General features: G+C 41.1%; 3 protein-coding genes across 11 annotated transcripts in view; all 3 read left to right on the top strand.

The window, feature by feature from the left end:
- LOC140781043 (phospholipase D delta-like) overlaps positions 1–3,962 on the top strand; it is a 32,590-nt gene extending 28,628 nt beyond the window's left edge. For 3 of the 7 annotated variants that reach the window (XM_073126809.1, XM_073126810.1, XM_073126813.1), the window contains exons 10-14: positions 1,598–1,890; positions 2,739–3,148; positions 3,311–3,451; positions 3,542–3,709; positions 3,794–3,962. In XM_073126809.1, coding sequence (XP_072982910.1) covers positions 1,598–1,890; positions 2,739–2,769 — 324 coding nt within the window. In that variant the 3' untranslated portion in view covers positions 2,770–3,148; positions 3,311–3,451; positions 3,542–3,709; positions 3,794–3,962. Of the gene's footprint in view, positions 1–1,597; positions 2,119–2,738; positions 3,149–3,310; positions 3,452–3,541; positions 3,710–3,793 lie in introns of those variants that run through there. The other 4 variants (XM_073126811.1, XM_073126812.1, XM_073126814.1 and 1 more) reach the window with 2 other exon arrangements.
- LOC140781964 (transcription factor BHLH3-like) lies at positions 2,876–3,880 on the top strand. Its single transcript, XM_073128278.1, has 4 exons — positions 2,876–3,148; positions 3,311–3,451; positions 3,542–3,709; positions 3,794–3,880. Exons 1-4 carry the CDS (start codon positions 2,876–2,878, stop codon positions 3,878–3,880), a joined length of 669 nt encoding a protein of 222 aa, XP_072984379.1.
- Positions 3,963–4,947: 985 nt separating the features above from the next.
- LOC140781045 (F-box/LRR-repeat protein 10) lies at positions 4,948–17,766 on the top strand. 3 transcript variants are annotated; one of them, XM_073126818.1, is made up of 5 exons: positions 6,487–6,777; positions 6,842–7,047; positions 7,423–7,516; positions 15,461–16,887; positions 16,969–17,069. In XM_073126818.1, exons 1-4 carry the CDS (start codon positions 6,544–6,546, stop codon positions 16,874–16,876), a joined length of 1,950 nt encoding a protein of 649 aa, XP_072982919.1. In that variant the 5' UTR covers positions 6,487–6,543; the 3' UTR covers positions 16,877–16,887; positions 16,969–17,069. The 3 variants fall into 3 exon arrangements, with proteins under 3 accessions (XP_072982920.1, XP_072982919.1, XP_072982917.1); XM_073126816.1 differs by having other exon boundaries at positions 15,461–17,766; XM_073126819.1 differs by lacking the exons at positions 6,487–6,777; positions 6,842–7,047 and adding an exon at positions 4,948–5,088 and having other exon boundaries at positions 15,461–17,766.
- Positions 17,767–22,529: the final 4,763 nt, after the last annotated feature.

Below are 22,529 nucleotides of genomic sequence, written 5' to 3' on the forward strand. Positions count from 1 at the left end.
AGAAGGGATTTAGTGTTTTTATAGGTAGTGTTTCGATTTCGATTTCGACTTGGAAATCAATCGAGTCGGCTGAACAAATCACGGCTGCCTCTGTGCGACTGTAAAGGAGATGGTGAAGGTTGCGCAAGTGTGGTGCATGTGCCCTCCAAGAAATTGTTTTAAATGTTACTCTCTCATTCAAACTTATGATATTGGTTTCTAGGTTATGTATCGAGTCAGCGTCTCAAGACTGAGCTTTTTTGTTTATTCATCTAAGTACCAAAACATTCAAGCATTGAGAAATTATATTAGTTTTGAGTTTATCTTAGGTGTAATAGTAAGATAATCTAGGAGTAGAAGAAGGTTAATCATAACCGTTTATTTTTCTAGGAGTAGATCTAAATTAGAAACCCTATTTCCATCTTCAAACCTAGTCACCATCTATCTCCACAAGCCACCCACTCATACCATTAACCACCACCATTCCATGGCTATCTGGCCACCCCTGACGACCTCCGCAACGTCGATTTTTTTTAATCTGTCCCGTTCGACCTTTCTCTATTATTTTATTTATATCTTTTCATTCCGACTTCTAATTTTTACGTGAAACTAAAATCATTAGAAACCCATTTCGTGAGGCTTCCACCACTTAAATTTTTATAATTTTCTTACGTCCAAATCAATTAAGATCTGGTCCTTAAATTTTTATAATTTTCTTACGTCCAAAGAAACAAAATGCTATGTCTCTTTCATATACTGAGTTAGAGTACTGTGCTATATGTGCAATGACTAAGAAGATTGTTTAGCTCCGTCGCCTTTTTAGTGATATAAGTGTTTCTTTGCTCCTCCCAATTCATCTTCATGTTGACAATGATAGTGCTAAAATCTCATAGAAAATTATGTTTTTCATATGATGACGAATCATATTGAGGTTGATATGCACTACACTCGTCAAAAGTATCGAGCTGACATTATTTTTCTCCATTGCCTTAGCACTCAGGAGCAAATTGCTGAATTCTTTAAAAAGTCTCTTCCTCTTTTCCATTTTGAATATTCAGTTAGCAAACTCTCCGTTTATAATTCATCTTAAGTTTGAGAAGAATACTAGAGTTATTATGTTATATTTTTTTATTTATTTAAATATATAGTGACTTTATATAAATAGGATCAAGACCCCCCTTCTATCTAATTAATGAAACACATTCACCAAAATACTCTCATATCCTCCTCTCTTATCTCCAAAACCAGTTCTAGGTTTAGATTTTCTATTGGTTCAATATTTAGCTACTTAATATAAATGGCTGCAAGATGCTTTGCGCTGTCACAACTTTAGTAATAGTATTGTAAGGCAGGCGTACTATTTATCTATTGTAATACTTTTTCTTGTCTCTCCTTTTATAATTTTGTTGCTTCAATTCATTGTATTATTTGTAGTGCATAACTATTACTATATTAGCCATGCCTTATTGATGCATGTATCCTATTTTCGCACTTCGGAGAAGAGTAATGATAAAGCACGTTTATTACCTGAAAGTTTAAATTTTTTAGTCAAACTAGCTATTTAACCTAGTATCAGAGATTTTTCTTTTTCTGAAATGACCTCTCAAGATCCCTGTAGGTTTATGGGTATAGGAGGTCGCTATGGACCGAGCATCTTGGGCAAGTTGACACGCAGTTAGTCGAGGAACCCGATTCTCTTGAGTGCGTAAAATTTGTGAATCAGATAGCTGAGGACAATTGGGCAAGATACACTACGACGGAGGTGATCCCTTTGCAAGGCCACCTTCTAAAATACCCAATCAACGTGGACGCTGTTGGTAATGTCAGCCTTTTGCCCGGATTCCATACCTTTCCTGATGTCGGCGGCAATGTTCTTGGAGAGCCTACTCCACTTCCTGATGAGTTAACGATGTAGAACATCTTATTCCATTTACATGAATTATCTCTATTAATGTCATCAAACACAAGACCTGTTTTGAATAATGATGCTGCTATCCATGAATTACGACTAGGATTTGTTGGGTGTATACAACTATACATGTCTTATATTTCGTGTAGAAAGACGGTAATGTACGTAAATAATGTTCATTTTTATTCCTGAACTTTTCGGAATAATTCAAATGGCAGGAACTTTTGCAATGACAATTGGTATCTTTATTACATCAGCTAAAGCTTATTTGTTTCTCTTTATTTTAACTATTTCTCTTGTTTTCCTTAGCATGTATACGCTTAGCAGAGCTACCAATTATTCGATGAGTTGGTTGATAGGGATCCTCCTTGTTATCCACTGGAGAAGTATGTAGATAAGCTTATCTAGTAATAATAGTAAATTAATAATAGGCTCATAATAGTGACAATGCATTTTAGGTAATAAACAAAGGGGGGCAAAGCCAAAGGAGCTTGCATTATGCCATTATCTAACTCGAAGCGGCCCCAAACGCATCGGGATTGGAGATTTGGTGAAAAGGAAAGGACACAATTCACAGAACTGGAGGAGAGTGAGAGGGGGGACTAAAATAATTGCATATCACCTATTTAAAAGGAATATTCTTTTTTTTTTTGGTGCCAAATATTAGAGTAAATGAAGACTGTTATAAGTTATAGTGCATCCAAATGAAGAGTTTAAATTAATACTCCTTATCAGCATTCATTACACGGAACAATTAACTGTTCCCTAAAAGGGTTCTTTATGTATGTATATATAGTTCACTCTCTCAATCTCTTTTTTCCACTGATTAACTTCTTTGTGAAACAACAAGTGTGGAAGAGATAGTAGTAGATGGAGGTTGATGAGGAAGGCCTGTTACATGAGCTCTTGGCTCTAAGGAGTGAGATCTCATGGGAAACCAACAATCCAACTGCAACAAGTGACCTTTTCTTATGCAGTGGAGAAAAGATGGAGTTGGGTTGCTTCCATGAAGGACTACATCTCTCTTCTCAGCCAAACTTTGACTGCCTGAGTGAAGTCTTCTTCCCTTTTACAAGTAGAATCCAGTCTTCTACTTCTGCGACCTTTGGTGGTATGAGTTCTTCTGAGAGAAAGAACACTGGCATCAAGAAGGTCGAGGGATGTCTAACGTCAAGGAATCTAATGGCGGAGAGGAGGAGGCGGCAGCGGCTCAATGATAGGCTCTCGATGCTTCGATCTATTGTTCCTAAGATCAGCAGGGTAATTCAGCATCCTCATTGTTCTGTCTTTTGACTTGAGGTCGATAATAGAAGAACGAAGCTGCTAATTTCTATAACTTGTACCCTCCTTGTGACTGTCTAACATTAGTTTCATATATATGTTGTGGATGATTTACTAACAGAAATATTGTAATACTGGTAGATGGACAGAACGTCTATTCTTGGAGACACAATCGATTACATCAAAGAGCTCATGGAAAGGATCAAAAGCCTGCAGGAGGAAATCAAAGCTAATCCAGAGGTGATCAAGCCTAATGAGATGTTGGTGAGAAGCTGTAACAAGGTAATATATATGTCTCTGCAAACCATCTCACTATTATTGGATTCATTTATAGCACTTGAGAGAGTGTAACCCATCAAACACACTCCATAGTTCGACGTCGAGAGGAGAGAAGGCGATACCGAGATAGAAATTTTCTGTTCGGCTACGCCAGAATTGTTGCTGTCAACTGTAAGTACTATGGAGGCTCTTGGGTTGGAAATCCAGCAGTGTGTTGTGAGCTGCTTCTCTGATTTTTCCATGCAAGCCTCTAGCTCAGATGTAAGAGAGACAACATTAGATTTCTTTTCTTTTCTTTTTTTCTTACTCTCTTTGTCACAGTCTCATTTACTTGTGCTGCTGTAGGACAAAGAACAGAGGGTAGTCATAAGCTCTGAAGAGATCAAGGAAGCACTATTGAGGAATGCAGGCTATGGAAAGAGATCTTCTTAAAAGAAGCAATATTGTTTGCAAATGTAATTCTTAGTTGTGCTAGAGAAGTTTTAAGTGTGATGCTATTGTTGTTTTGTGATTATGTCCATTTGCACTGTGGTAGATGATTGGATTCTTAATTAGAACAAAGAACTATGGGAGAAGTATTTAAAATATATAGTTATATACAAAGTTCTGAAGAAGTACAATAGATCTTTAAGGGTAAGGGAGCATGTTAGGCTAATCTGTAAAGTAATAAGAACCAAAAGTTTGTTATCTGTGATGCCATTTTATATTCAACTATAATAGATGATGGTGATCAGAAGCTACCATGGAATCTTGATTGCCAGAAGTGTAATAATCTGATGATGCTATTGACAGGTGGATTTAAAGTTTGAGGGCCAATTTGAAAAAAAAAATCCTATTAAAGATGTGAATATTTGCTGTATTAGAAAAAGAGAACACATGTTAAATATATGTTATTAAGGTGTGAAACTTTTTGTATATAAGTGACAAATAGTTAGATTTGAACTCAGTATACATACCAACCATACAACTAACTTTCTTCCCTTTAAAGTATAAGCTTTCATAGGACTTAACCATTTATATCACAACATTTCCTTGCATTTAGAGTACCAAAGACCAATTGAAGCTTTTCTCTCTCTCTCTCTCTCTCTAAACGAGCTAAATCTCTAAATCTCAAAAGGTATTGGTATTGATCCAGTGACAAGTACAGCCTTCCATTGTTATATATATATATATATATAGAGAGAGAGAGAGAGAGAGAGAGAATATATATATATATATATATATATGTATTGATTAATTAATTTGCTGTCTGTCCTTCTCGTTTGGTAGCCGGGGGTTTTAAATGCCTATCCAAATATCAATATATTTTAAGCTCTTGTAGACTTCCCTACCTAAACAGACAAGTCTCTCTCTCTCATCTTCTTCTCCTTCGATTGCAATTGAGAATAGAGAACTTAAGCATGCTATATTATTTTGCCTCTCTAGGTGGCTTCTCTTTACAGTCAGAAAGGAAGAAATCAAAGAGGCAGCGCCGCAAACAATGAAACGGCTACTATGATGTTGGTATGGCTCACTCAGATAATACTACCAAGAATCGTCTAAAGATGATGACTCTAGGCTTAGTATTTTCTGATTGAGCCGTGCCAATATCTTGGTAGTATTCTTTCTTCTTGATCTCCTTGGGCCTGCCTAATATCAAGGTACTAGTTTGATTATTTCTGCATATATATATACACTCATCTTTTACTTCTCTAGAAGGTTATAGCTAAGGTGCAACAAAGTTCAATACACTCATGGAGAATAGGATCCTTTACTCATAAACTTGCCTAGATTATATTGCTTCAAGATCTCAGTGAAAGCAAATTAAGCAAAACTTCCTCTACATAAACACCAAGTCTCATATCCTGTCAAACTTGATATATGCATGTAACCACTAACGATGTCAACCATTTGGTCCTAACTCTTAGTTTCTTTGTTCATCTCCATTTTAATGTTCAAGTAATTTGCATCAAATCAAGCTATATATATATATATATAGAGAGAGAGAGAGAGAGAGAGAGAGAGAGAGAGAGAGAGAGAGAGAGAGAGAGAGAGAGAGAGAGAGAGAGAGAGAGAGAGAGAGAGAGGACAAGAAGGGCAGTTGGAGAGGAGTAACTCTACATTAATGATGAACTGGTAAACGTCAAAAGAAAGAAAGAGCACAAAGAAGATGGAAGCATTTCATAGACTTTTAGATGCTCACCTCCTCATGATGGTCAGAGAGAAATTAAGATTCCCCCCCATGCCGCCATTTACTCCACCTACTCCTCTCTCTCTCTTGTCTCTCTAATTTCTCCAAATGTATTTGGGCAACATAACGTACCCATATTAAAGATGTTTCCATTATTTAAAAAACAAAATCTTAGTCATCAACATTATTTTGTTTTTTTTTTCAAGAGACTCATGCTAATGTTAGTCTATATACCCACCAGTTGTTTAATAATTAACAAAAAAATTTGCAATAGCAGATGGGTCCCACATGAATTATTAATATTGCCCCAGGAAAATTTCTGGCCCTGCCATTATATATGAATTAATAAACCTAGATCTTTGATTTTTTTAAAAAAAATCTTTTGTTGACTTTAGGTTGTTTAATTAATTAGAAAAACTATGTAAAACCTTTCAATGCCTCTTCCATTAGTTGTCCTTTTAATTCTTTTATTGAAAAAAAATATATTACAGTTACGTAATCAATTTTACGATTTATTGTTTTGGAAAGTCGATAAATATATAGATCCCTCTTCATTTAATAGCAGGCAAAATAATTATTTAATATACTTTTTTTTTATCTAGGCGAGATTAGGGGCCTGGGTAAGAGATATTAGATAGTTGAAGGTTTAAAGTGTCAAAAATATAAATGAGGGGTATAATATGAAAATATAGGCAATAGTTGAGTCCTTTTAAGGATATTTAAACCCCAAGTTTCTGCATGTTTTGCAGATGGCCTATCGAATATCGATTGGGAACATGCCACGTAGGTTAGCCTGTATTAATTTCATTCAACTTGAGTTATATACAATCGACAAGACTCTCTCTCTCTCTTCCTTTCGCTAAAACACTCCCTCTCTCTCTCTCTTACACACACACACACAACGGTGGCCGACGAAGACAGCGCCATGTCCCGCTCCAGAGCTCGCGGGGAATCCGGCGGGGTAGTCGGAGTCGGAACCGGAGGAGGAGAATTCCCAGATCCGTTGCCGGCTTTGGACCACCACCTCCCCTCCACCGTCCTCGCCACCGTCCTCGCCAAGCTCGACCTCCGTTCCCTCCTCGCTGCCGCCGCCACGTCTCGCTCCCTCCGATCCTGCGCCACCCAGACCCTCTCGTTCCTCCCCGTCTTCCACCTCCTTGTATGCCCTAAATTTTCCCTTCCGGTTCGTTTTGGGCGTTCCTTTGATCGATCTAGGGTTTCAGGAGATCGCACTGCCCCTGGAGTTGCTGCGCCCGTTGTTGCCGCCGAATCCGTACATGCGAAGCCTGCGGTTGGATTGCGGCCGCCTCGACGATGTGGCGATCCGGTACCTGGCGAGGCCGTCGCTGCACGAGCTTTGCCTCCTTAACTGCGAGAACTTGAGCGGGAGGCTTCTTGCTGACTTGGGAGGCAACTGTCGAGATCTGAGGTAAAGATCGGAATTCGATCTTTCTCGAGAAAAATGTGAACTTTTGCATGGAAAGATGATAGATTGGTTCTTTGCTGCTTGTCTTCCTTTCGCGGGAAGTAAAAGTCAAGGATATCTTAGCTTATTGCTTAGGTAGAAGAGTGGATCTGATTTCTGCTTCCCTTAATTGTTACAAAGCAGCACATGAACATGGTTATTATTTATTTTATTTTTATTTTTTTGCTAATTCTTTTTCCTCCTTGAAGCATAACAAAGGGAACATCACTAGAAATTTACATTTGCATCACTTCTTGTTTCTTTAGTTTATGTATAGCGATGACTTTCTTGCTTGTCTATAATTTATATTCTCCTTTTTTTCATTTGATCAAATAACAGGACTCTTTCGGTGAATTCTCTTGCTGAGCGTAGAGGTCTCTCAATCTGCTATTCTGATCTAGAGGAATTGCTTAAAGGCTGTTCACAATTAGAGGTATACCACAATATGCTTGACTAATCATTTCAATTTAATCATGTAGAATGACACCTGCAGATCCTCAAAATGTTTATAGAGTAGCATTATTTTTCTGATTTTTTTTTTGAAATATGAGCTGTATTTAGCTGGCTTAACTCCCGGGTGGGGTTAAGGCATCAAAATTTAGGCAGTTACAAAGATGGGGGGGAATGTGATCTTCCGGCCCTAATAAGACGGCCTGAGACGCAGTCTTACCCCGTTTGGCCGCCCGGTCAGCCGCACGATTGACTTCTCTATATACATGTATGAGTCGATAGTTTGGAAAAGAGCTGAGCAAGGATTTGCACTCAACAACTAGGTTTTGAAGTTTCCACGGGCAGCCGAGCATCGCCTTCACGATCCACACCAGCTCTAGTGAATCTGTTTCTACCTCCACCAATCGTTGCCCCTTAGCTAGGGTCAACCCGAGCTGTAGGGCCCTGCCCTCGGCTAGTAATGCCGAGTTCCCAGCGTGGACTCCCAAGCTACCTGTAGGAGTGCACCATCTGCTGACCTGAGCATGGCTCTAGCTCCCGCTAGTCGCCCGGTGAGTAGGCGCCATCCACGTTCACCTTGATCCAGCCGGGGGGTGGGGCCAACCAGCATGCTTTCCTTGGCCTAGTAGGCTTGATCATTGGCCGGGTTGGTTTGGCGTAGTCCCGAGCGAGTTGCACCGCTTTGCGCACCACCATTCTCGCCTGGTCGTTTTCTCCTCGGAAGACCTGAGCATTCTGTTGTTTCCACACCGTCCAAAGGGTTGCCGCGATGAGGGCCTTGCATGCAATGTCCTTTGCGCCGTCGCTATCCCATTCCTGGCAGAGCCAGTTTGGTCCTACATGGCGCCCTTCATTGGATGTCCAGCCCTGTTCACCTGCTAGCTGGGCCCACACCTCCAGCACATATCTGCATGAGAAGAATAGGTGGTCGATGGTTTCCGGATGGATGCACACAAGGCACAATTCTCGTCAGGCCTGATTCGGAGCACATGTAGATAGGCCCGGGTGGGCAATCTGCCCTAGCAGAGCTTCCATGTAAACATGCGAACTCGCAGCGCCAACGAGAGCTTGCCACGCACTTGCCAACCTTGCCATCTAGGCTGGCGACAGGGTTGAAGGTAGGTGTAGATGGCCTTTGCTCGTGGCTCTCCTTCCCGGTGAGGCCACCGGATCCATCTATCTGGGCTCGTGGTCGGTATATTTAAGGCCATGGTGATTTCAAGGCGAGGTCCGAACCCTGCATCGGTCACTAGTCTTGCACTTGGCCGGCCTTTCCCCGGGGTTAGGTCGCTCACCATCAGCTTCTCGTCCAACAGACAAGGATGCATGCAGCGTGGTTGCCGGGACCACGGTATCGGTGAGACCCATGGGTCTACTGCAGCCCGCGTTGATCGGTCGTTGCCCACCAGCTTGCGGTAGCCTTCTCGCATGGTTATGGCAGTCACGATTAGGGCCCGCCATACCCAGGAGGCCTTGGGTGGCGTGTACGGATCCCATGGGTTTAGCACACTATATTTTGTCTTTAGGATGCGAACCCATGGCTTATCTGCTTGATTCAGCACTTGGAAGAGCAGCTTCTCGACGAGTGTCGTACGTGCCAACTTGAGCTTCCTTATGGCCAGGCCACCTTCTTCCTTAAGGCTCGTAGCTATATCCCAGCCGATGAGGTGCATACCGCGTCTGCTGCCGTTGTCCCATAGGAAAGCTCGGGCTTTCTTGGTAATGGCTTCCAGGACTGAATCTGGCAGCCATGTGCTACCCATCCAGTACGTGGGTATCGCCAGCATAGTGGCGTTGATGAGCGTGAGCCTGTCGACCATCGAGAGGACTCCTCTTTTCTAGCTCGCTAGCTTCTTCGCAACGCGGTCGACTAAGTGGCTGTGTTCCCTCACCTTGATGCGTTGGCCCGAGATTTGGACACCTAGGTAGTTGAAAGGCATGCAGGCTGGTCTTAATCCAAGTGAGTTGTAGATTGCTTCCTTCTCTTCTGGATTGATCCACTGCGGCAGGAAAAGCTCTGATTTTTCGAGGTTGACCTTCTGGTTTGTCAACCGGGAGTACTCCTCCAGGCAGTTGAGGACCGCCGACGCGGCGAGGGGCGTAGCTTGGGCTGTGACTAGTAGATCATCCGCATATAGCATATGGGTTAGCTAGACGTCACCCGCTCTGAACCCAGAAAGCTGGCCAGATGCTGTCTTCTCGTTGAGTAGACTCGTCAGATTTTGGGAAATCAATATGAAGAGGTATAGCGATAGTGGGTCGCCCTGCCGAAGGCCTCGGTGTGGCAGTAGCCACTCTGTCTACGTTCCGTTGATCTGAAAAGCGAACCTCGGTGAGGTAACACACGCCATGATCCAGTTGCACCACCACTCGGGGAATCCCATTCTTGACAGCGTCGTTGTACCGCAGCCCAGCTGATGCGGTCGAAGGCTTTCTCCATGTCGAGTTTGAGCATCAGCAACGACGGCTCTCTTCTGTTGTTATGCATTGAGTGTGCGATATCCTGGGCCGCAAGAGTGTTGTCTTTGAAATGCTTCTACCGGCAATGAATGTCGCTTGCTTCGGCCTGACGAGCCGAGGTAGGAGGGCTTTCATGTGTTCTACTAAGATTTTAGAGATGATCTTGTAGTTGACATTGCACAGCGAGATTGGACGGAAGTCCTTTACCATTGTAGGGCTATCCTTTTTCGGTATTAAGGTCATTAGGGTTCTGCCCCAGTGGTGGGGCATGGAGGCATGGCAGAAGAAGTGACTTATGGCTTCGCAAAGGCCGCTGCCCATGGCATCCCAAAATTTGATGTATACTTCCGCCTGCAGACCGTATGGACCTGGTGCTTTGCCCTGAGAGAGGTTCCACAATGCTTTTTTGATTTCTGCCATTGTGACGGTGCTGATGAGCTTCTCTGCTTCTTCTGGCGATATCCTATGCAGGGGTGGCCATCTGGGGTGTTGTGTTTCGTTATTGCTAACCGAGCCCCAGAGCTTGCTGTAGAAGGCATGGAAGGTCCCCTCCACTTCTTTGTTTTGGACCCACCTTCCGTCATCTTGGAAGATGCCGGAGATCCTATTGCGGTGTTTGCAAATTGTCGCCGTGAGGTGAAAGAATTTGGAGTTCCGATCGCCTTCTTGCACCCAATTGAGTCTCGATTTCTGCAGCCATTTTATATTGATTTGCCTACTGAGGGCAGACTTGTGGTTATAGAGGCTGCCGAGCCTGCCGAGCCCTTCTTCGGGGAGATTCTCGGCTACTTCCAGTTGCTCGGACTCGTCTAACTCTCGCCGACATCCTGCTAGTTTGGCTTCAAGGTCACCCACTGCGACCCGGCTCCAACGCTTCATCTTTGCTTGGAGTTGGCAGATCTTGTGTGTGAAGGCGTGCATGGGGTTGCCTCGGTTTCCTCCAGCCCACACTTCCTCGCTATTTGCTCACTCCTTGTATTCGAGCCAGAGCAATTCATAGCGGAAGGGTAGCGCTTTTGGAGAGTTTGTCCTCGGGGTCGACAGTAGCAGTGGGGCATGGTCGGAGGCTGAGTGGTCGAGATGCCTGACTTTGGCCATGGGGTGCATGCCTAGCCATCTGGTGTTTGCCAGCACCCGGTCCAGCCTCACCTAGATGCGCCGGCTCCCTGCCTAGTTATTGCACTAGGTGTAGGGCAGCCCGTCGAAGCCTAGGTTGCATAAACTAGTTGCTTCGATGAAGTCTGCAAAAGCTTTCCCCTTCGGCCCAAGCTCGATTGTTCCGCAGCTCTTCTTCTCATTGGTGCTGAGATAGGCATTAAAGTCACCTGCCACCACCCAAGGGATGTCTATGACGGCGAGCTGGAGGAGCTCGTCCCATAGGTATAGTTGTTCTCTTAGGTTGTTGCTTGCATAAACCACCGACATGAGCGTGGTGTTGCCTGTCTGGGATGTGAAAACTAGATGGGCAGCGTAGCGTGAGGTTGCTAGGACATCTACCCACCCCAGTTTGGTCTTCCACATTATGATGATCCCGCCAGAGCTTCCGACCGCGGGTACGGAGAACCAAGACCAGCATCTCCCCACCGCTTTAGCCACCGTTGCGGCCTTGGCCCAGTCCACATGGATTTTGAGTAGTACCAGGATTTCCATCTGTGCTTCCGGTTGAGGTCACAACATCTATCCAAAACTTCTTTTTTCATGGCGCCCCTACAGTTCCATATCAAGGCTTTATTCATAAGTAAACTATTGAAGGTGTGGAGGGGTCTTAGTGCAACCTTCCTCTCTTAGAGGTAGGTGCTCTTTCCATGCCTTCTGCAGGCTCGACAGCGTTGCCGTCCGTCTCCATGGACACAGCTTCTGTATGCGTGGCCATGGACGGGACCACCTGGGCCAGTTGCATGTTGGTCTCATCCTCGTCCATGCTGCATTCACCATCCTGTTGCTGGGCTGCTAGGAGTGCTTGTCGGACAGCCAACACCAATCCGTCATGGCTCGCCTGAGAGCTGAGATCCTTGGAGGGTTCTGGCTTGGTCCTAAAGCTCGCCATTCCATCTTGGTAGATCTCTGGCGGGTAAGTGGACGTAGACTCGGCATAGGCGCCAGTCTCCTAATGGTTTTGACGTACGCGGAGTGGGCGGCCCCTGCATGGCCTAAGCCAAGGCAAATGTCAATCCCATTTATGGTAGCCACTCGATTGGCTTGGGTAGTCACCTCGTCTGCATGTCACTCTGCGCTTCTTCCTCTTTTGCTGTCGCTTCCTATTAATTGGGCATTCCACGTGTCGGGTGTAGATTCCTCCGCGACAGTTGCTTCTGTGCTTGGTGCAATATCACTCTCGTTCCTGGCTTTGAATGCTTGCTTGGGCGCCACTCTTTGTGAGCTTCCATGGCGTGAGGCGTTGTTCTCCCCTACCTTGGCTTTACCTCTATCCTCTCCTTGGTGTACCGCTCCTTCTTTGGAGTGTGAGCTGCTCTACTCACGGGTTAGCGGCACGGCAGTTCTCTTTCCGTTTGTTCGCGGGCTGCCGTTAGGTACTTTCCTCATGACCTCTTGGTGGTGTTTTGGGTAGGTTGACGGAGCATGCTAGCTAGGTGGCCAACCATACTGCCTTTTGCTAAGGTGTGATCTCCCCTGGATCTTGGTTGGCTGTGCTGTTTGGGTGCAGCCAGGGCGGGATGCGCCGCCTCCTTAGCTTTTGGTGGCTCTGCCTGCGGCCTCCTGTTGGCCTTCCTTTGGACTGTTAGTCATGGACCATATACTGAGTTAGCTTCTGCCGCTTCTGTTTCTTTTGGACTGTTACCTTCATCCTTCTTGACCTCTTCCTTGCTAGGCTCCTTGCACAGCTCTTCTTTGTGACCTATTCTTCCACACTGGTAACAGATGGCTGGGATGTTCTCGTAGATGATCGTCTGTTCCAGCTCGTCCTCTTGTGGGTCAAGCCATACGGCTGTTTTTAGCGGCTGTGAGAGGTCGATTTCTATGCATACACGAGTGAAATGGCTTCTGGTGTGATCCATAGTTGTCTCATCCACTCCAAGGGGTTTTCCAAAATAAACTGCAACCTGGATGAGGGCTTCCAACTCCCAATATTCCTTAGGGAGGTCATGGAATTGAACCTAGATTGGAGCAGTAGCAAACGCTGCTAAGGATGGTCTGAAATTGTTCTGCCATGGAATCAGTTTCAAGACTTTCCCGGTGATCGTCCATGGGCCGTTTCTCAGCACATAGTCCATGTCTTTGTCTTTGTCGAACCGGAATGCATAGAATCCGTTATCCATGTCAGAGATGGAGAATCTTGATATGCCTTGCCATAGTCTCGCTAGAATACTTTTGAGTCTTTCTAGAGGGAGTCCTCTACCTAGGAACTTCCCAAAAAGGGTTCGCTTCCACTTTTCCCTGCACCTTGCCAGCACCTCTGGGTCGACAATGACACAGTCAGTCATTTGTTGCTTCAGTTTGGCAAGTATTTCAGCCAGAATCCTCCCTTCAGTGTCCTTTGGCCGCCTGTTGCTGGCCGCTAACAGAAGCCCAGGACCTGGGGTGCCTTTGCTCTTTTCCTGGGGGCAGTTGTTCTTCCTTTTCTTTGGCTGGTTTGGACGCCGTTGCTCTTCTGAGGTGGACGTCTTCTCCCCCAGCTGGGGCTGGGGGGCTTCTTCCCGTCGCCTTATGCTTCGCCAGAGCTCATTTTACATTTAGCCTAAATTTCAGGCTGTCTCAATTAGATTTCCATTATTTTTCTGATTTGAGTTGACAAATCATATCTACAGCTGCCAAGAGAACATCTAATATAATGTCTACAGGTTGGATGAATATACGACATGATTGTCTAAAATATTATTTATTTCAAAATATCTATGTGAGAAATCTGGACGGAATAAATAACATTTGAGGTTTGTAGCAAGTGACAGTTGCTTTTCTATTTCCTCCCAGTGGGCAATGCCTCAGCTTCATAAAATATAGTAAGTATGTTCTCCTATTTTTCTTTTTAAAAAACTCCTCATTATTTAAAGATAAATGCGCTACTAATAAGGGACTTGACCTGAGCGAGTCAAACTGTATGAGCGGAGGTAGGCCTCAATCAAAGTGAGTAAGGTGTTTGAGCTGCAACGAGTTGTTTTGTTTAAGCGAAGGGAGTAGGTTTGTTTGAGTGAAGGGAGTCCTCAACTAAAGTGAGTCAATAAGGAAACTCCCATCGAGGGGGAAGCAAAAAAATTTCCTTATTGAAGTGAATAGAAGTCAGGCACACTGAAAAGAAATAATTCTATGTTCTGATTTCTATTGGTGAAATGATAGCCAATAATTTTTAATTTAATGACTTGTTATCGGTGAAAGCTTGATTGGTGCTTACACGAGCATCAAACTTGCTTCATGCACATAGCTTGCTGATGTCTTCTTCTATCTTATATGCCTTCGCGTATGCATGGACATGCATGCATTGAAGAACATTATGGCAAAAAGCGTTTGCAGTATTTGGGTGGCCACCCCACCACATAGTGTGAGGCAGTCCATAGGCCACAAAACCGCCTTTCAAGACACGCTGAACAGTAAATGATTTTAGATTTGCTTGGCACAACTATAAATGTGATTTAACATTTTGGGCTTCCTTTGAAGGGATTAAAGGGAAAGAAGATAATTAATCATGTCTTTTCTTCAAACCAACTAATGGTGTTATCCATCTCGTGAGATTAATGTATGGCACCTTCTGGTTGAAGTTTGATGATATAATTAAAGAGTGATGGAGAATTATTCAATTTCTGCATTGAGCTACTAGTTATACCATATAATAATTAATGATAACCAGATTTGGAGAATTAAATTTTATAAATCTCTTTTACATATTTTATGAGGTGTTCCCAGAGGAAAATTTGATATGCAGTGTGATACCCCAAATCTTAAAAGTAACCCACACAATTTCAAAATCACAATTAGTTAGGATTTGTTTCCTAATCAGTTTAGTCCGGGGTGGGACATATAATCTCTCAGGGTCGCTTTTGGGATAGCCTAGTATTGTTAATTAGCTTTCTATGTCTTGCTTTGAAAGTTTAATATTTGGAAGCTGTTTGAGGAAGAAAATCATTTTAGTTATCTGAGTATTTAATTTCTGTCCTAGGATGTGTTTAATAAGTAATATGGAAGAATAACTTGGCGCAAGATCCATTTAGTTTGTCAAGGCCTATAATGCCTGCTTGTTAGTGGGCAGAAGAGAGGTTTTTCAAATGCCAATTTGAGATTAAGTTAAGCCCACTCTTTTTCCTTATGCCATTCTAGAGATATTTTAATATATCTAAGGTGGTTTCAGTTTTTTGTTGCTCTCTGAACAAATGAGGTGTGATTTTTTTACTATTAATACTGATTTTGCTATCCATCTGCACTACTGCAAGTTTAGTACATTATAACTGAACTGTCGATACTTTTGTGTAATGGTACTATCACTCTGAATTTCTGATGTACCTTAAACTTCTGCTAGTGTCTGAGCTTGGCGCTTGATGTCTCAGCTTTTGATAATCCTAGATTCGGACATATCTGGGCTGCTGCTTCACGAAAACTTTCTTCTCTTGAGATTGGTTATATTCCTTATTCCATGTTGATCAAACTCCTGAGTACTGCAACCGAGTCACAACAGCCCTCTTACTGTGTGATACCACCTGTCTTTCCTAGCCTTCAGAAGTTATGCCTCTCGGTAGACTACATTACAGATCACTTGGTTGGCTCTATATCAAAGGCCCTCCCAGTTTTGACACATTTGGATCTTCAAGATGCGCCTATTATGGAACCTATATCATCATCAGATCTAACCAATGCTGGTCTTCAGCAAATCAACCCGCATGGGAAGTTGAAGCACATTTCCCTTGTACGAAGCCAAGAGTTCTTATTCACATACTTCCGACGAGTGAATGATCAAGGAGTCCTGTTTATGGCGGATACCTGCTCAAAACTTGAGAGTATTCGCCTTGGTGGCTTCTGTCGTGTTACAGATACCGGTTTCAGGGCAATTATACACTCATGCTCAAGCCTTCGCAAGCTTAGGGTGTCCCATGGAAGCCAGTTGACTGATCTGGTGTTTCATGACATCTATGCCACTTCCCTTTCTATGACACATGTCAGTTTGAGGTGGTGTCATCTCCTAACCAACTATGGAATTCAGGGGTTGTCATTTAATAAGGATCTCAACGTACTTGACCTAAGAGATTGTCGTAAGCTAGGCGATGAGGCTGTAAGAGCTTTATGCTGCCTTCAGAAGTTACAGATATTATTATTGGATGGAACTGACATTAGTGATATAGGACTATCCTACCTTGGTCGTGGGAGATGTCCACTCGTCTCCTTGTCTCTGAGAGGGTGCAGAAGACTGACAGATAATTGCATCTCGTCATTGTTTAGTGGTTCTATTAAGTTTAGCTTGCAAGTCTTAGATCTCTCGAGACTCCCCAATCTATCTGACATTGGTATCTTATCATTAGCAAGAAACAGGGTTCCAGTCGTCGAGCTTCGAATTCGAGAATGTCCTCACATAGGGGATACATCAGTCATGGCTTTAGCATCGATGCAAGTTGATGGTGGTTCTCATGGAAGTAGTCTCCAGTTGTTGGATCTTTACGACTGCGGTGGTATTACACCACTTGCAATCCGATGGTTTAAGAAGCCTTACTTCCCGAGGTTGAGATGGCTTGGAGTGACAGGGAGCTTGAATAGGGATATGGTGGATGCATTGGCAAGAAGCAGACCGTTCTTGCATGTGGCATGCCGTGGTGAAGAACTGGGAACAGTATTCTGGGATACGTCTTGTGGCTGGTACAAACATGAGGAGGATGAGTTAGATGAGCTTGAGCAATGGCTTTTGGAAGGTGAGGTTGGGAGCGATGATGAAGACATGGAGGATTGATGCATATGGATGTGGGTGATTTCTGAGATTTCATCCCCTGCAGATATTTATCTTTGCTGTGGAAGTGAATTTGTTTTTGTTTTTGTTTTCAGATTTAGCCTAATTTATGGCCGTTGAATGACAATCTCTGTCGCAGCTGTTGGTTGTTCTTTAATTATATTTTACCATATCTTTATAGATCTGGTGCCTATCATATAGCTCAGCTCCTTATGGAAAGTGATCAGTTGTTCCCCCAATTTTTACTCAAAAGTATGTACACCTGATCAGCTACGATGATCTAGAGGCTTTTGCTTTCTTGATTGCGTTGCTGCTAAATAAACCTACTGATTAGTGTTTCCTCTGTCTGTACATCCTCTACGAAATCCTTGGTTGCCGAGTAATGACATTTGAGCTTGTGGCTGCAAGGGTGAAAACGAATTGCTTACATCAATCAGGTAAGTTGGTGGCTAAATCATTTCCTGATTCACGTTTCTTTAGCCAATATGCATTTGACATTGGATACTAACTTTGGTGGTTTTATCTATATTTGATATATTAATTTCTTACACACTGGTTGCAAGGAATCAAACACAGGGCAGTCTTCGTAGCACTCATACTTTACCTTGGCAGTGATAAAACTTTGGTTTGACCTCACAATGTGTGGGTTCTAATGTCGCACATCCGCTTTTAGAAAGCATTAAAGTGATGAACATTTTGATGACATCTGAGCGTACGGAGTGTTATGTTTGCTCTTAGAAATTCTCATCATGAAGATATGTCTTAATCGCCGTGCCCCGAGGCAATTGCAATTACTCCACTTGTCACGCCTGCTTGCCTCTTATTATCCTCGGTGTTGTATGTCAATGTAAGCAACTTTATTCACTGGAAAAAGAGCAACTTGAATTGTTGAACCCTTGTGTCTTTCTGCTCTAAAAGCTATTGCTTAAACATGCTACAGTAGATCATATACTTATTTATGGTTCTTCCATTGTGATTTCTTTTCTTTTCTCTCATAGATTCTTCTAAAGTTTTTTTCTTTTCCTTTTTTTTTATATAAAAAAAAAAAACTTAGGGCACTTGTAGCTGCAGAGGTATTGTCATGTCAAATGAAACATGTGCAGTTCTAACCTATGTTTCAGAAAGTTTGTGGCCATACTTGGACTATGAAAGTGGGTGGAAGTGTGAACGAGAGACATCCTGGTACTGAGCATTGGTGGAACTGGTGGAGTTTGATATGGATGATTTGAAGCAATAAAATGCATGAGATAGAAGGATTCAGACCTGCAAGAGAAAAGCTGGTAGGAAAAACTTGGTGAAAACTGAATAAGTGATGATGATAGGGTGGGGTTGAGAGGCGCATCATCAATGATGGTGCACCAGAAGACAATGTGAAGGAACTGACCTGCTGCTATGTTCCCTTTTATGGGTTTATCTCTTTCCTCTTTCTTATTTCTCATTAAGGCCACAAAGGAATTTAAAGAGAGTCCTATTTGAACATCAAATTGAAAAAGTGAAGTATAGCGAATGGGCTACTTTGTTGCTGTGGTATTCAATCGATGCATTTAAGAACTTATAAGATTATTTACTACCTGCCTTTGTCATCATATTGCATCTTTTCAAATTAAATGACAAAGATTTGCAGAATGGGCAGAAGTAATGAGTGCATAGTACTGTTTGCTTCAGTCTCCAAGGTAGCACTCTACTTTGTTATTTTGTTGTGCATATGTAAGGGAAATATGTTGTATATGTATTTATTAAGTAGCATATATACTTAGACTACTAATGCAAAGGAACAGAAAGACTGATAATTAGCATTCCTAGTTACAGACTATAGAGCTGTAGCTAAAAAAGAGTTGGAAAGTGGAGCCTCTTTCTTGATAAGTTCTTAAGATTAATAGTGTTTATTATGGTTAAAGATATTTTATCAATTTATACTTATGTCTAAAATTATTTTTTCTCCGTGTACGCCTACTAACAACAGTTATTTTTATCAAACTTAATTGAGCGCATTCAAATATTGTCCAAAACCTACCAGAGAGAGTTTTTTACCTTTTTTTTTTGGGTCAAAAATGTTCTATTCCTAAGTTATTTTCTCTTAAAAGAATAAGAGACATTCTCTTTTTTTTTTTTTTTTAGAGATACCTCTAACTTTCTCATTTATATGGTCTTTTTTCAAACATCTTTTTTTATTGCTATGGGTAGTTCTTCTAAGGTCATTACTATTGTGAACAAAGAGCTTCAGCTGAAGACAGCTTAGACATATGATAACATGAAGAAAAAGTTTATAAGTTGCGGCAACTATACCAGACGTATAATTAAACCCAAATTTTTATAAAGTTAGTAGTTATATCACATATAATAGTGCAATTTATAGGACAATAATATAAATTATGCCTATTTTAGTCATTTAGCATCATGATCTCAAAAGCCTAACAAATACGAACAATATTTTGGTCATTTGGTGACGCTCAGTTAATTTTCATAGAAAAACTAATGATAACATTTTAGTTATATATGTTGATTAGTTTGAGATTTTTTAAAGTACAGATAAGTAAAATGATTTTGAGCCGCATAAATATAGAAAGATAAAATATATTTACTTATTCTTTATTAAAATGCCACAACTGTATTAAAAGTGGATCGTGATGAAAAGGTTCCAGTAGTTCATTATTTTCTTTATAACCAATTATTCTTTTAAATAGTTCTCCTTTTCAGTCAATGCTGCTGGACTATGAAGACCAAAATTCTATAATCAAACATTCTAATAAGCTGAAGACATGGAGTTAGAATAAAGTGGATGAAAGTTCTAAAAGCTTGCTTTAATGAAAAAATAAAGAAAACATGGAATAGTCTTCTCTTGTCAAGCAAATACTTTTGTTTTTTGGGTGCATGGCAAGTCCAATCTGTTCTACTGGCTACGAATTAGCAGGTAGAGTTGGGTTAAGAGTTGAATAGGTTATAACTTCCATCAAACACAGAATATATAACAGCACCTACTCCTTTTTGTCACTCAGAGTGCCTCACCCAATCCAATGACTACTCTGCAGACACTAGTATGACTTGTGAGGTTGTGCCGGCCCACAGAAATTAATGAAGAAACAACATGGATTTTTTTGTTCCCTTTCCTGTTATTTGCTTCTCTGAAGATATTGGATTTATAGGCAAGAAAACTCTATCTCTCTCTTCAATGCCCTATGCAATCCTAACTCCCACCATATTACACACAATACAAGAAGAAACAATCCCTTCTCCACCCCCACCATTCATTACTACTCCTCTCCTTTCTGCCTTGCTTTTTAAATACCCATGCAACATCACTCCCTCTCTCTCTCTCTCTCTCTCTCTCTCTCTCTCTCTCTCTCTCTCATCCTTCCTCCTTTCTCTATAAATACCATTTGCCTCTTGTTCATCTACTCAGGAGTCAAGTAGGAGACAAAGTGTGAGCTTATGTGTCATCTGGGTTTACCAAAGAGTCTCTCACAGAGGTTTTTGGCATTCTGTCCACCTCCAATCAACTCTCTCACCCATCTCATCTCAGCCAAGGTTGAGTGCATGCAAAATGGAGGTGGGCATCCTGCCAACAGAGCTCTGTTGGCTTCTCTTTGTAAAACCCTCATGACAAATCTATTCTCTCCAAGGAAGAAAAAATGAAAGAAAAGGAACAAGAAATGCAAACAACAACCAACATGAATGGCACCTTCAAGGTGAGATTCAAGGCTATCAATATGTTATGATTCAGCTTACTCTATCTCTAGCTGTTACAACTTTATGCATGGTTTGACATTGTCGCACAAGAACAAGCTTTCTTTTCAAAAAAAGAAAAAAGAAAAGAAAAGAAAAAGGAGTATGCTGCTTCCTTGTCTATCATCATGATGCATTGGAATTTTGCCTTTACATCATACATCAAGTTTTTTTGAATTGGGTTTTGAGTCTTCTTTGCTTTCCTTCCTTAATGATGTGACAGTGAGAAAAGTATGGAATTTTTAGTTACTTTCTACATGCACATCAAGTGCTAGATGAGAGGGGGAAGTCAATGAAATGCTTTTTCTGTTTATCTTTTACTATTCCTTTTGAGGAAAGAATTGCTTGTCCTGCTACCAAGGGTGGACTATCTGCCATGCCTCCTTTCAAACCCTGGCTTTCCTTTCTCATTTTATTCTACTTTCCATTTTTCTCTTAGTTCTATCTTCCTATGGACTAGTTGGATCTCCTCTATTCTTTTTTTTATTAATCATAAACTATAGGTTAATATATATTTTGAACGACTGTGTTAATATTGACAGAAAACAAATCACAAGCTCAGATGATCATATGTATATAAAAGTCCGATAAAAAAGTTCATCAAATATCAAATCGTTATATATCTCTAGTGTAAAACGAATTCATAATCTCAGTCATGATTAATATCTTCTCTTGTCATTGTCATCCTATCATTCCTTCTGGTTTAAAATCTTAAACTTTTTTTCTTTGTTGGATAAAAAAAAAAAATATATATATATATATATTTCTTAAACCTATTGACCCAACTCGAGTAAATATGCCCCAGTGGTGTCTTTTCTAAAGCTAGGGTTTCCCATGCCCTCTGAACAGTGAGCCTGACAGGAACACTGGCAGTGATGGGATTTCCTTAATTTTCGTTCTTTAGCTTCCTTGTTCGAATGAAAACATTAATAAATGCATGAATCCACCTCCACATTAACGCCACGAATCTCATGATTTGGGTCATGACTCGCCTGCGTTAGCACAGCTATATGTTTGTACGTGTGCATGTCAATTTGTTTGTTATTCTATGAAGAGGAAATAAGCCTACTTATATTTCTTATTATGTGATTATAGTTACCAAACTTTGATGGTTTGAGAAAATAGTTGTGATAGCATATCTTATCTTATATAGGGTGTGTTTTATTTTTATTTTTTGCATTTTTTTTTTCCATTCCCACACACTACATTATAGAGAAGATACAATACAATAATGCCTTTGAATTATCTTTAGATTTATAAGGTGTTTCTCTTGTTTAATAAAAAGTGTTTTTATATAATTGCTGCCGAAAGCTTTCATGATATTATAATTGTCACTAAATCTTTTTCAAAATTTTAAAGTGTAAACAATTTACTAACCATTTTTATCTTAGATTAAATAAGATATATTTCATTATACTACATATAATATTAGTAACTTTTAACTATTATTAATGATTTATTAAGATAAAATATATTTTTATCTAAGTTATGTTTTAATTATAATTAAAACATATTTTTTGAACTAAGATATTTTGAAAAACTTTAATAGTAATTTTGTAAAAATTCCTCAATAAACACAAGTAGGGTACGAAATGAAGGAAGAAAAAAAAAATTTGCCACAGAAAGAGAGAGAAGGTGATATCATTATTGTCTCAGTAAAGAGTTGCTTCTCTTGGCATTTGTACCTAATGATGAAAGGTTGAAATATATATATATATATGAGAGAGAGTCAAACCCAATGTTGCTTGCTATGTTCAGAGATTGTCTCTGAACTTTCATTCCTTTTCTTTTCAAAAAAAGAGAGAAAAAAAATCTGCAGTTTGTTGGTTTCCTTTCTGCCTCTTATTTGTTTGTTGTGAAATAGTTCAGGTTATTTTAAATGCTTTTCTAGCATTTTGCTCATATCACAGAACGAGCCACTGGAAGTGTTTTA

Source organism: Typha latifolia, chromosome 2 (genome assembly GCF_019914945.1).
Source record: "Typha latifolia isolate L0001 chromosome 2, TyphaL0001v2, whole genome shotgun sequence".
Lineage (NCBI taxonomy): Eukaryota > Viridiplantae > Streptophyta > Magnoliopsida > Poales > Typhaceae > Typha > Typha latifolia.